Source organism: Syngnathoides biaculeatus, chromosome 16 (genome assembly GCF_019802595.1).
Source record: "Syngnathoides biaculeatus isolate LvHL_M chromosome 16, ASM1980259v1, whole genome shotgun sequence".
Lineage (NCBI taxonomy): Eukaryota > Metazoa > Chordata > Actinopteri > Syngnathiformes > Syngnathidae > Syngnathoides > Syngnathoides biaculeatus.
The window spans coordinates 16,014,061-16,027,413 of record NC_084655.1 but is presented as its reverse complement, the minus strand read 5'-3'; the positions used below and the strand labels follow the sequence as shown (position 1 = coordinate 16,027,413).

The following is a 13,353-nucleotide window of genomic DNA, read 5'->3' as shown; positions in this document are numbered from 1 at the left end:
CGGAGGAGAAACAAGTGACAGATGCAGGTGTAAAAACAGCTTTAATGACCGTATTATGTTATTATATGACGGGAGGCGGCACGGTGGATCAGCTGTAAAGTGTTGGCCTCACGGTACTGAGGTCCCGGGTTCAATCCCACACCTGCCTGTGTGGAGTTTGCATGTTCTCCCCGTGCCTGCGTGGGTTTTCTCCGGCCACTCCGGTTTCCTCCCACATTCCAAAAACATGCAACATTAATCGGACACCCTAAATTGCCCCTCGGTGTGATTGTGAGTGCAGAAACCAGTTTAGGGTGCACCCCGCCTCCTGCCTGTTGAGAGCTGGGATAAGCTCCAGCACTCCACGCGACCCTCGTGAGGATAAGTGGCTAAAAAAATGGATGGCTATATGACAGGAAGGGTTTTTCCAAATTGAAATGATTTTAAAAAAATCTAATCCAACATTTATTATCATAGGTCTTTTTTTTCATCCCTTACCATGTAGTCCAGAGGAGAATAATTTATCAGTCTAATCCTGCAAGAACTAACATAAGAAGTCCCAAAAAAAAAATATCCGGACATTGAATGAAGGGGTAGGGGGGGAGGAGAAGTAAAAAAACATGTGAAATCGGGGTTCAAACTGGTCAAAATCGAAACATTCTTCCAGCTTGGTGGCGCTGTGGGCGTGTCACTGAGTGCTCTGAAAGCTCCGCCTCCCTGGAACTTCCAGCTGTCAATCAAATGCAGTACATACCTTTTGTCCGTACGCGGGGAGTGGAGAATTCCCAGCGACCAACGTTGCGCAAGCCTTCATTGGTCTCCACGGATGTCCTTCCTGTGGCCTCTGAGGCCTTTATAGTTGCAAGCATAGTTTGATAGCTAATTGCCTGCTTCGTCGTATCATTTAGATTTCAGTCCAAAAGACTCACAAGTCATGAGTACAATTTATGAATATTTTCCATCTTTTTTTTTTTTTTTTAAAACCAACCTTGATAGACTTTCAGTCGTGTTTAAATTTATTTCAACATTGCTAAATCTGGCAAATGAGTTAGTTGTGTAAATTCCGTTTTTGTACCTGCGCGTTGACAAATCCTGTAAAGGTTACTGAAAGGCTTTTCTTACGTGTGAATTTAGACTAAAATCCCCAAGCTCAAATCAGCAAAATATGACAAAGCAGTTGTATTGCGTTTCACACAATTTAATCACACACACACAACACAAAAATAATAAAACACAGAATAGAAGTTCAAAGACCGAGTAGTTAAGCCGAGCTATAAATAGTACTTGTCTACGAGTGGTGGTAAGAAGCTCTGCTGGCGGTCCTTCTCAGTTTTCTTATATGGGCGCACCTCAGAACATTCCACAATTCCACATCACAAAAGAACCGCATCATGATAACATAAAAGAATGAGAGGAAAATAAAAAAAAAAAAATAAAAATACACACACATAACACTCTCCCCCTTACGGAAAAGAAAGTTACAAAGAAACTTTCTATTTTAACATAACTAAGCAACACTTAAAACATGACAAAACAGAATAGAAAATAGAATAAACAGAAAATGAAGAAACAAAAACACAGAAAAATAAAATAAACATAATACTAAAATAAAAAAAGGAAAATAAAAAATACACAGTTACATACACTTTCTTAAATCTGTTAGCGTGTTGGGATGTATTTATGTTGCGCACTGTACAGTACATAGCTTCTGTTCCGCGTTCTTGAAACCAGAAAGGGAAAATTGTAGATTTTAGAGGAATTTAGATTGTAGAGGAAAAAACGTCACACGCATAATCGTAATGAAGTGGTTAATAATGGCAGTAAAGTGATGTGAAAAGCGTAAGATGAATGGATCCAAAGTTCTCTGAGGTGTATATTTCTCAGCTGACAACTGTAATACAGTTTTAATCATTAATTCTACTCCAGCTCTTTGAACACACATTAACATGCAAAGTATCCGACAACGGCAACTCAAATCAATCCACGGGGAATGGGGAAAAAAAAAAAAACGAGACGTCACACTTGATCATCCGGGTACTCGACCGCCATTGTCGCAGACAAGGAGTCAGCTGTCCATCGTGATCGTTGCTCCGACTCGAGTAAATCATCGTGCCAGATTTTTGTCGCATCTACGGATGTGGAAATCGTGGAAACGGTGCAAAAGGACGTCTGTAATTCTAGGTCGTTTCGAGGAAGTCTTTTAGATTCTGTGAAAGTACGTCGTCGTGGAGAGTATACGGATCGATATCTTCACAGAGTTTGATCTTCTGTGCATATCTAGCTTTGGCGACATCATTGAGTCAATTAAAGTAGGCAGAAAACGTCTGCCGCTCGCCGCTTACACATGGTTTCTGTGGACGTTGCCGTGGTGATGTCGTCTGCAACGCCCAGCTTGTCTGTAGAAATGGCGGCAATTCGATTGAGGGCACATTTTTATCACGTGATTACAACCCGAGAATGATGTAAAACCTGATTTAAATAAAAGTTGTGTGCACACGAGTCAAACACAGAACACCCATTTTCAGTTTTTAATGACGGCTTCACTCGCTGGTGAGACAAAACACGAGCCATATAGAGTAGACGGAGTCCACGCTGTAAACGCACAAGTTGAGAAGTGTCATGAAAGTGACCATCCCCAATTTATCCCACGAACACAAGTAGCCGCATTGTGGCGGTCTCGGATTGTTCCGGAAATTATAAAGTGGCCAGATAACCGTGGCTGTTATGTACGAGACCGCCGCTAAAATGTTGTAGGCGATCACTATCTTGTCAAAGAAGGGGAGCAGAGTGGTCACCTGACCCACCGTGAGCAGGATGATCACCAAGGCTAAGATGAAGCACAAAGAGTACACGGCCACACACCACTGCAGTTCGGGGGTGCTGCTGTACTGACTTTTCTCGAGAGATGTGAAGATGAGACAGGCGAAGAAAGCTTCCAGCATCTTCATGATGCCGGGCCAGGTGGCGAGGAAACCACGGACCTGCCCGCTCGGCCGACGCCGCGTGAGGCTCACCTCGAGAACGTACACCGCGCTACACACGACGGCCACCACAGAAGCGCCGATCTGCCGGTAGCAGATATTGCAGGCGAAAAATGTCGGGTAGATGGCGCAGGCCGTCAGGCACATGAGGCTTGCCAGCAAGGCGAAGGCGGTTGTGAAGTCGTCCCAGGCGAAAGGCATCTTGCTGCTCAAGGTGCTGACCTCCAGGATGACGATTGAGAGGGTGAAAAGGAAGCAGAAGCACCAGGTGAACATGCACCATGCCCAGTACGAAGAGGGGATGTACTGCACCGATGCCACCAGGCTGAAGCACGTACACGTGAGGACGATGGCCGCCAAACGGGCGATGCTCACCGGCTGGGTGAGACAGTGAACGTCGACGTGGATCATTGCTGCTCCTGCTCCTCTCTCTCGGATTTCGCCTCCACCTCTTCCCCGTCTTTGCTCCGGAATGCCCACCCAAAAGAGCTCCAGTTGAAGAAATCCTTGTCCACGAGAAACACGATGTCGGAAATTTGAAGCAGAAAGCAAGGGCGTGTAGTCAAACACAGCATCTTCGGCTCAACTGTGCAGTTTATGGTCTTTAGCTGATTGGGCCTGCGCTGATCGCTATCAAGCCCACATCAGGATACACTCACACTGGACTTTGCTCTTGGAACCTCAATCACGGGCTTATCTTTATCACGGCCGGTCTATGTGCTCCTCAACCTGGATCGTGCGAGTGCTGAGACTAAAACAGTCACACTGACAACTAGAATGACACTCAGGAGAATGCGGAGCTGGTTGAAAAATCGTTCAAAATAAAATATTTGCAGCCTCTGCTGGTACTATGGCTGGATCAAAACAAAATCACAGTACCAGTCACTCACATTTGACGCACGCGACCGCGCCCGCGCTCCTCCATGCTCGTAAATCTGCACAGTCGAACACGAAAAATTTGTTCCGAGTAGAAAAAAATAGATATTGGAGGACCTCGCTTATTTTATGTAGTCTTGACATTCATTTACGTGTTTATTTCACAAGTGTTGTTAACTAAACAAGGCTGCTCCAAAACAACCAGTATTCACCCGGAAACAGGAAATGCAAGTTGACCGTACTGAGCATGTCCGGAAGTGATGCCGAATGCGCATGTTCAGAGCTGCTTCACGTACTGCGAGTGCATTTACGTCGAAGGTCATCAATATAATGAGCCATGTCAAAGGAAATTCATTTACACCAGGGGTGCTCATTGCGTCGATCGCGAGGCAGTGTGACGGCATGCCCCCCCCCCCCCCCCCCAAAAAAAAAAAAAAGAAGCTGTTAGACTATCATCCACCTCTTGATTCAGGTGTGGCCAATACGTCGAGTGCATGCACATAAAGGCGCGTTCTAGCAAGCCGGCCTCCTATTTACGGCAGTCCCGCGACGCGCATTTGAATTATTAATGAAGAGGTAATGATGTCGTGTCACTTAGGCTAACTGGAGACAGATCACGGCACATAATTGATTTGTCAAAATTCAGACTCATTCAAGCAGCTTGAAGATCGCTGCTGTATTAAACCTGAAGTATCAAAATATAAAACATTAGTGAGGGATTTGTTATTATTATTTTATAATGATAATAATAAAAACTGTGTTTTTCCCAGGCCTTTTACTAGCGATGCTTTGACTTTTTGTGCATTTTGCTGCGATCTTCAGCAGGTCGAAAATTTATCCAGTTGACGTCAAGCTCCTGACTTTGCCGTTGAAGACTGTTTTTGCCTTCAAAACGTTCAAACTCTCGAGTTGTTTCGTGGTAAGTTTCGGGTCGTCGTGATGGGTGGGATAGGCTCCAGCACGTGACCCTTGTTAGGATAAGCGTTTCAGGAAATGCTTTGATGGATGGATTACTTGAACGTTGCCAGTGGTTTGAACCATGTTATAACCCCACACGCCATCTATTTATATTCATGAAAGCATTTCTCAAGTATCAATTTTGACAGTGAGAATGTACCTGACTTGTATCAATGTGGTTGACTATTATCTTTTAAATTCACTTGCCCATGTCATTGCAAGCCTGAATGTACACTAAATAAAATGTCGTTGAAGTGTCAAGAGTTATTTAAAAAAGCTCAGCAAAGCAACAAAAATGTATTGCTTTACGGCTCCCCTCCGATTGAGAATGAAGTAGTGAAAACAATGGCCGCCGTGTGTGCTTTATGGTAGTCGCCGCTGCAACACGCCCATGTAATCAGAATTGAAAGGTGAACGGTGGATCGCCTTATCTCTTCAACCACTTCATAAAATAAACAATCCATGCCATGAGTCACTGATGGTGCAGTGCTACACACGCCCGACTTTGCTGCGGGCAGCGTGGGACCGATTCCCGTTCAGTGACGGTGTCGATATCTGCCCCGCAACTGACTGGCGGCCAGTTCAGGGTGTGGTCCGCCTTTCGCCCGAAGCTAGCTGGGATAGGTTCTAGTTTTCCCGTGACCCTCGTGAGGATAAGCGACTTGGATAATGGATGGATGGAAACAATCCGCGGCTGTCATCAGTAATTGATGTGCTTCAACAATCGGCTAATTTGACACGTAAATAAAAGCAAAGCAAATTTATTTGTATAGCGCATTTCATACACAAGGTAACTCAATGTGCTTTACATGATTGAAGACATTTGAAAACAAAGAGATAAAACATTTAACAGTTAAAACCGCATACAGTGCAAGTAATATGATCAAAAATTTGATATATTCTAAAAGCATGAGAAAAAAAAAACCTCACCTCTGTTGGCAACTTCTTCCATTTGTGTGCAGCATAATAGCTAAAAGCTGCTTCCACATGTTTGCTTTGGACTCTGCGCTCCACTATTTGACCCGAGTCAGTCGATCTCAGAGCTCTACTGGGTTTGTATTCCGTAAGCATTTCTTTCATGTATTCACGGCGTAAATCATTTAGTGATTTATAGAGCAGCATCAGAAATTTAAAATCTATTCTAAAGCTGACTGGAAGCCAGTGCAAGGACTTTAGGATTAGCCGTTATATGCTCTGACCGCTTTGTTTTGGTCAGAACGCAAGGTGCAGCATTCTGAATGAGCTGCAGCTGATTAATAGTCTTTTTTTGGGCAGGGGGAGTCCAGTCAGAAGACCATTACAATAGTCAAGTCTACTTGAGATAAAAGCATGGATGAACTTTTCCTGGTCTGCTTGACACGTACAAGACTTCACTCTCGCTATGTTCTTCAAATGGTAGAAGGCAGTTTTTGTGATTGATTTGATATGATTGTTGAAAAGTCACATTTTTATTCATTTGAAGCAGAGGTCACATTGTGGTAACAGTCATAGCGCATGAATGAATGAGTTTGTGGCATCAAGTGAAAGCGCCAATAGATAACAACACTGCATCAAAAATGGAGAATATGTCAATCTATATGAATTGGAAATCACTCAATTAAATTGTTTCACGTGGTACACGGTAGGCTGTATATTCAGATTTTCCAATCTTGAAGTAAAAACTAGACATTAGGTTCTAGTCATGAAGAAGACCAGCCGGAAGGAATAAAATGTATCAACAATATAAGCAACAAGGTTGAAAATGGTCATAAAGGTAACGACCACAAGCAAATTCCACCCACACGACTTTGGAAATTGGTTGCAGATAGCTGGTCTGGGATTATCCTTTAAAGTGTAATAAGGCCACAAGACCACAGCAGTCATGTACATCAAAACCGCCAACACATTGCACACAATGAGAATTTTGTCAAAGGGAACTGGAGAGAGGGACAGAAGTCGGCAAATGGTAAAAATGATGACGAGGAGTGCGAAAATGAAGCAAATGGAGTAGACGGCCACGCACCACTGCAGCCCCGGGAAGTGCGTGTACGGGACATAGCGCACACATACGAAGATGATGCAGGCCACGTAGGCCTCCAGCACCTTCAGGAGACCTGGGACTGTGGAAAGGAATCCACTGATTTCTCCAGGTTTGGCCCGGGTCAAGCTGACCTCGGTGGCGTACAATATGAAGGCCAGAAAGGAAGTCACGCAAGCGGCGATGAACTTGGAACACGAAGAACACGCGAAGTAGAAGGCGAAAATGACCGATGTGCTGAACACCTGAAAAAAGAAACAAAAAAGGAAAACATTTCAAATGACCAAACACTGTACGTTTTGAATTGATGTTAAAGTGCCACTGTCGTGAAATGCAATATTTTTAGTATGTTATCAATGAAAAAACGGCAGCCGGTATGGACCCGGCTGTTTTTTCTCCACTTTTTGTTACTCCCGCCATGAAAATCCTCTCGAGGGATTTGTTTTCGAGAAGAAGCAGGAAGTGACGTACAGGACTGTAGCGCGCTCAAATGGCCTCATCTGTTTATACTAGTTTTACCGTTGTTCCTTCGTGTTAGCCAAAATGTCCGCTCGTTGTATTGCTGGATATTGCTTGAACACTCGGGAAGATGGATTCGCTCTTCATACTTTTCCAAAAGACCCGGTTCGTCGTGAAAAATGGATTGCACGGGTGCGGAGGACGAGAGCCTCGTGGGTTCCAAATGACAGGTAGGTGTGTATAGTAAGTTTCTTTTGGCTTGTCCTGTTAGGGGTCGCCACAGCGTGACATTTCAGTTTTTTGCCGGATGCCCTTCCTGACGCAACCCCTCTCGGAGAGTGGAGGCCCCCCAGTGAGATACGAACTCACGACCTAACTACTTAGCTAAGGGGCCTCCTAGGTGTGTGTAGAGCGACTTAAAAAAATAATAGTTGAGGGCGGGGACACGTAATCTTTCAGAACGTAACAACAGATCCCCGTCCGTAAGTCAGAGGTGCTAAATGTGTCAATGTGCCCATCGGTGCTGTGTTCGCCGATCACGGCTTCGGCCGGGGTGGCTCATCTATGATCGCGGAGGTGGATTGGACGGGGAGGTGGTTTGGTTGCAGCGTCGTCGTCGCCCGTGGAGGTGGATTGTGTGGGAGGGCTGTTTGGCAATGATCCGGTTATCAAATATGGCTCGAAACGATAGGGTTATATCGCCCCAGTCACTTCACTCGGTTGTGAGATCTTCTCTTCTTGGAAAAGAGCTTCTGTGTCAGAAGGGTCGAGTTCGTCTCCCATAGTAGGTGGCACAGCGTGTTTTCAATGGCGAATGTTTGGGGCGACATCACGGACAGTAGATGCAGCCAATATGGCGACCACTTGGATGTCGAATGACATTTCCGCAACTTTGCACATGGATGACGTGCTCTCCGCTCATATTTATTTTTCCGTATAGACATTGAAGTGAATAATGTTATATGGATTTTTCATTACAATATTATCTATTTTTGAATGTTTATAGGGATGACACTTGGGCTTTAAATGAACAGCTCTCAAATGGTTTTGATTGGTTCGCCACGGCAGCCTGGACACCTTTCGATTTGTCAGTGCTTAATACAATCAAAGCAGATTTACTGTCTCACATATTTTTTTCACTTTCACTTATGAGCGATTTAAAAAAAATATCTGAATGCTGTGAGACTCAAGCTGTATTTTTAGGAGAGTCAAATCATTATTTACAAAGGAGTATAATTTCCATACTGAAACAAAATAGGAGCTCAGTTATTAAAAAGGAGGTCCATGCCTCACAAACTCAGTCACCGTTTTTAAGGTCGTGTAATCCAGTTTCCCCCGCAACATTTACTGCGACAAGGCGGCCATTTACAGGAGTTACTCTATCATATAGAAGACGACAACCAGGAAACGGATTTGTTGTTTCCCCTGGCGTCTCAGAGTTGTTAATTGTATTAAGTATGAATGGTGCATCAGCAACACAAAACAGTCAGTACTAGTGTTCAATACTGCGTACCAGACTAGTCGCACGCAACAAGTGACTACTAAGCTCCTCTCTTGATAATAATAGTAATTAAAAAAAAAACTGATATGAATTGCACATCCAGGAAGAAAAGGAGGACCCCCACCATGAGCGTGGCCAACATGGCAAAGGCAGTGGTGAAGTCTTCCCAGGAAATAGCCAGCTTGGAGCCGAGACTCAGGAACTCCAGAGAGAGGATGAGGATGGTGACGACGAAGCAGAAACACCAGGTGAACAAGCACCAGGTCCAGAAGGAGTCTGTCGAGGTCCCGACCGATAGCGCCAGACTGAAGGAGATGCAGGTCAGGATCACCTCCAGAATCCGCAAAATGCCCACGGGCGTCGTCAGCGCCCTCGTGTCGAGCGCCACCATAGCTGCTTTCTGCGATGGATATCAAAATTATCTTCTGTTCAATATGTTCGATAATCCTACAGTATTTGACTACATGAGCGTCAGTGACGAGCTGTCATCCTCCTGGTGCCGCACCAACAGCTGCTGCCACACGTACAAACGCCAACGTGAACTTGCCACTCCCTTTCCGTTGCGTTCACTTTACATCCTGTAACAGGCAGAAACCTTCCCTTAAATGCTCATTCGTCTTATATCATATTTCATTTTCGTCAGAGTGGGCGTTGATCACCTCTGTTGGCTTATCACCCCAGTTGAGGTTATGTCAATAAGTAGACCCCCCCCCCCACCCCTGTATGACACAGTTTACAGATTTCTCTCCCTATCGAATTCCTTTTGTGGTATGTCGGCCCATTAATAGATCACATATCCTCATATATGTCAATGTTTCACAAAAAGAATTGATAATGAACTTCAGTATTCGACAGGAAGGAAGAATGTGCTTTGACACATTGTGTAGTAGAAAATGTACACCTTGAATGTAAAGTTTAACTGCATCAAACTGACCTTAGACTGTCATGCACCATAAAGTACAATGTTTTATCCCATTAATTCATTTGATAGATCACAGATTCCCCTTATGACTGGCATAAAATGATTTGTTCTTATCTGTTTCTGTTTTCTAGGCGCTTGTAAATGAGGAAACACGCACACATTTTGTCTCTTTTGGTTGTTCTGTGTAACAAATGGCCCTCCTACCTCGCGTCTAAACACACATTCCCTAATTTCTCGAGTATAATGCATCCTGAAGTATAATGTATGTATTTGAATACCCTGGTATATGCAAGTTCTCCCACTTATAAATCATGTAGGGTTTTCATCATAGGTGCATGTCCACTGTGAGAGAGAGAATCTAAAAAGAAAAATCAAGAAATCACCATGTATGATTTTTTAATGATTTATTTGTGTGATACAGCTGCAAATAAGTATTTGAACACCTGAGAAAAACAATGTTAATATTTGGTACAGTAGCCTTTGTTTGCAATTACAGAGGTCAAAGGTTTCACCAGGTTTGCACACACCGCAGTAGGGATTTTGGCCCACTCCTCCAGACAGATCTTCCGGAGATCAGACAGATTTCTGGGCTGTCGCTGAGAAACACGGAGTTTCAGCTCCCTCCAAAGATTTTCTATTGGGTTTAGGTCTGGTGACTGGCTAGGCCACGCTAGGACCTTGCTATGCTTCTTCCGGAGCCACTCCTTGGTTTTCCTGGCTGTGTGGTTCGGGTCATTGTCATGTTGAAAGTCCTGGCCACGACCCATCTTCAATGCTCTGACTGAGGGAAAAAGGTTGTTCCCCAAAATCTCACAATACATGGCCACGGTCATCCTCTCCTTAATACACAGCAGTCGTCCTGCCCCATGTGCAGAAAAACACCCCAAAAGCATGATGCTACCACCCCCGTGCTTCACAGTAGGGATGGTGTTCTTGGGATGGAACTCATCATTCGTCTTCCTCCAAAGACGGTTCATGGAATTATGACCAAAAAGTTCAATTTTGGTGTCATCTGACCACAAAACCTTCTCCCATGACTCCTCTGTAACATCCAAATGGTGATTGGCAAACTTAAGACGGGCTTTGACATGTGCTGGTTTAAGCAGGGGAACCTTCTGTGCCATGCATGATCTCAAACCATGATCTCTTAGTGTATTGCCAACAGTCACCTTGGAAACGGTGGTCTCGTCCCTCGGCCCCAGGTCAATGACCAAGTCCTGTCGTGTACTCCTGGCCTGATTCCTCACCTTTCTAAGGATCATTGGGACCCCACGATCTGGTTTCTTGCATGGGGCTCCACTCATATTGAGATTGACCGTCATGTTTAGTTTCTTCCATTTTCTAATGATTGCTCCAACAGTGGACCTTTTTTCCACCAAGCTGCTTGGCAATTTCTCCGTAGCCCTTTCCAGCCGTGTGGAGTTGTGCAATTGCGTCTCTGGTGTTTTTGGACAGCTCTTTGGTCTTGGCCATGTTACAAGTTTGAGTCTTACTGATTGTATGAAGTGGACAGGTGTCTTTATGCAGCTAACGACCTCATAAAGGTGCATCTGATTCAGGATAATACATGGAGTGGAGGTGGACTTTTAAAGGTGGACTAACAGGTCTTTGAGGGTCAGAAATCTAGGTGACAGACAGGTGTTCAAATACTTATTTGCAGCTGTATCACACAAATCGTTAAAAAATCCTCCATTGTGATTTCTGGATATTTCTTTTTAGATTATCTCCCTCACAGTGGACATGCACCGAGGATGAAAATTTCAGACCCCTCCATGATTTCTAAGTGGGAGAACTTGCAATACAGCAGGGTGTTCAAATACTTATTTTCTTCACTGTATATGTTTAAAAAAAAATTACCACTCAATAGAATTATACAATGTGATTGCATTTTTTCTTTCATCCATACCTAAATATAATGCGCTCTATTAACGTTTTAACTATTAATTTTTTGAAAAATTTGCACATTATTTTCTGAGAAATTATGGTATATGGGGTGCAAAAGAGAGGAAACAGGAAACAGACATAAAAAAAAAAAACAAAGGGTGACATTTGAAGTCTGGTCTCGTGTTCGGACTGTGAACGCTAATCCTCCGGCTTTACTGTTGCAGCTGCAACAGTTGGATCAATAATGCAATAATGCACATTTAGCGAGTGTAATGTTTTGATGTAATACGTGCGGGGATGGTTTCGGGTTTCCGCTCTCCAGGAAAAGAGTGCAAAGAGATAAATGATGCCGCTCTCACTTCTTTCGTTCTGTTGAGAGAACACGGACGCTATTTCGGCTGACTCTCGTGATTTCCATTTTTGTTTGAATGCAATGAATGAACACGTTAACAAACTTTTACACACGCGTAAAATGCGAGCCGGTGGTCTGTTGCTGAGTTCCCCACCCTTTACTGAGCGAAGCCACATTTTTATTTTTGAGAAAACTCATGACACATTACCAGAGAAGTTCACAAAAAAATCATTTGTAATGTTTCTTTCGCCATCTGGTGGAGGAACATGCGATTTCTATCTGCCAGCATAAATAGATGGGCAAAAATGCATTATTTGTATTTTTTTTTGAACCATCTAGGTTAACTGGACTATTCAAAACTTCTATATTATACTGACCTCGAGTTGTTATACAATTTAAAACCTTAACAATAAATGTCAACCAAACCAAAAGTGGTATAATTAGGTCAACACAATATTTTCAGGAAAATTTAAACATAATAAAACAACAATTTAAAAGTTCATCAGGTTACACAACAATCCCAAAACATATAAAAGTCCATAAATGTATTTTGCTTTTTTCTTGGTGTGATATAACTTCCTTTCCACAACAAAATTCCCAAATTAAGTCATATTTTGCTAAATTACCCTGTTCCACATAGTGTCCCCTTTCCGGTGTCCAATTGTCTTTTCTCCAGAAATTGAATTGTCCTTTTAAACATGAATAACTCACATAAATACACTTTACTAAGCAAATGTTTATAGCACTTATGGCATATTGCCAAAATAATAATTGCAGATTTCTAGTATGAATATGACCAGAGAAGCATTTAGTGCAAACAAACACAAATCTTTTCCACACTCCCAAAAAAAATGAAAAAAACACAACCCTAACCCAGGAATGCATTTATATTGTTATTTATGCAGTTAATAATGCCAATGGGAATTTTAAGAATACAACAAATTTTAGTCATTCACTTTAAATATTTCCCAGCAGAGAAAATAATTTCATTATTCCGCCATTATGGACTGGATGGTGTTCAAGTTTGGAAGTTCTGTATATTTTAACATTCATTCATTCATTATTACAGTACTGTATTTATAGTTTCCTTCCCCGTATGATGGCTGCAGAAATCTGTGCGTACAGTAATCCCACATTTTTTGTGGTTAGTTGATACCAGACCCACCCGCAAGAAGTGAAAAACTCTAAAGTAAGGGTAAATGGTGGGGGGTTTTTTTCAATTTATTTTTTCATTCTCATTTGAAAATTGTGTGGGTGTGGTCAGTTATACCCGCAGATATAAAATTACAGGTTTGGTCTACTTGTCATGCCCGCAGATATAAAGTTGCGGGTGTGTTTGTAATTATGAGTGTACCACTTTAAGAGCAGAGGGGGGCAGTGTCAGGTAAACTAGGAAGTAGAATTCGGCTGAGCAGCAGCGAGTTG

General features: G+C 43.1%; 2 protein-coding genes across 2 annotated transcripts; both read right to left on the bottom strand.

Moving 5' to 3' along the window:
• Positions 1-976: 976 nt before the first annotated feature.
• On the bottom strand, positions 977-3,469 carry LOC133514675 (myeloid-associated differentiation marker-like). Its single transcript, XM_061846509.1, has one exon. It carries the CDS (start codon positions 3,369-3,371, stop codon positions 2,520-2,522), a length of 852 nt encoding a protein of 283 aa, XP_061702493.1. The 5' UTR covers positions 3,372-3,469; the 3' UTR covers positions 977-2,519.
• A 2,255-nt stretch (positions 3,470-5,724) lies between these two features.
• On the bottom strand, positions 5,725-9,355 carry LOC133514676 (myeloid-associated differentiation marker-like). Its single transcript, XM_061846512.1, has 3 exons — positions 9,235-9,355; positions 8,895-9,170; positions 5,725-7,055 (listed from the first exon to the last, which is right to left on the bottom strand). The coding sequence occupies exons 2-3, from the start codon at positions 9,159-9,161 to the stop codon at positions 6,462-6,464; spliced, it is 861 nt and encodes a 286-aa protein (XP_061702496.1). The 5' UTR covers positions 9,162-9,170; positions 9,235-9,355; the 3' UTR covers positions 5,725-6,461.
• Positions 9,356-13,353: the final 3,998 nt, after the last annotated feature.

Bases quoted from the DNA above. Each gene is read 5' to 3' on its own strand.
- LOC133514675 (XM_061846509.1), bottom strand. From the start codon at position 3,371: ATGATCCACGTCGACGTTCACTGTCTCACCCAGCCGGTGAGCATCGCC.
- LOC133514676 (XM_061846512.1), bottom strand. From the start codon at position 9,161: ATGGTGGCGCTCGACACGAGGGCGCTGACGACGCCCGTGGGCATTTTG. The intron at 7,056-8,894 runs GTGGGGGTCCTC...TTCTTTTTTCAG, and splicing joins CCATGTTGGCCACGCTCATG to GTGTTCAGCACATCGGTCAT.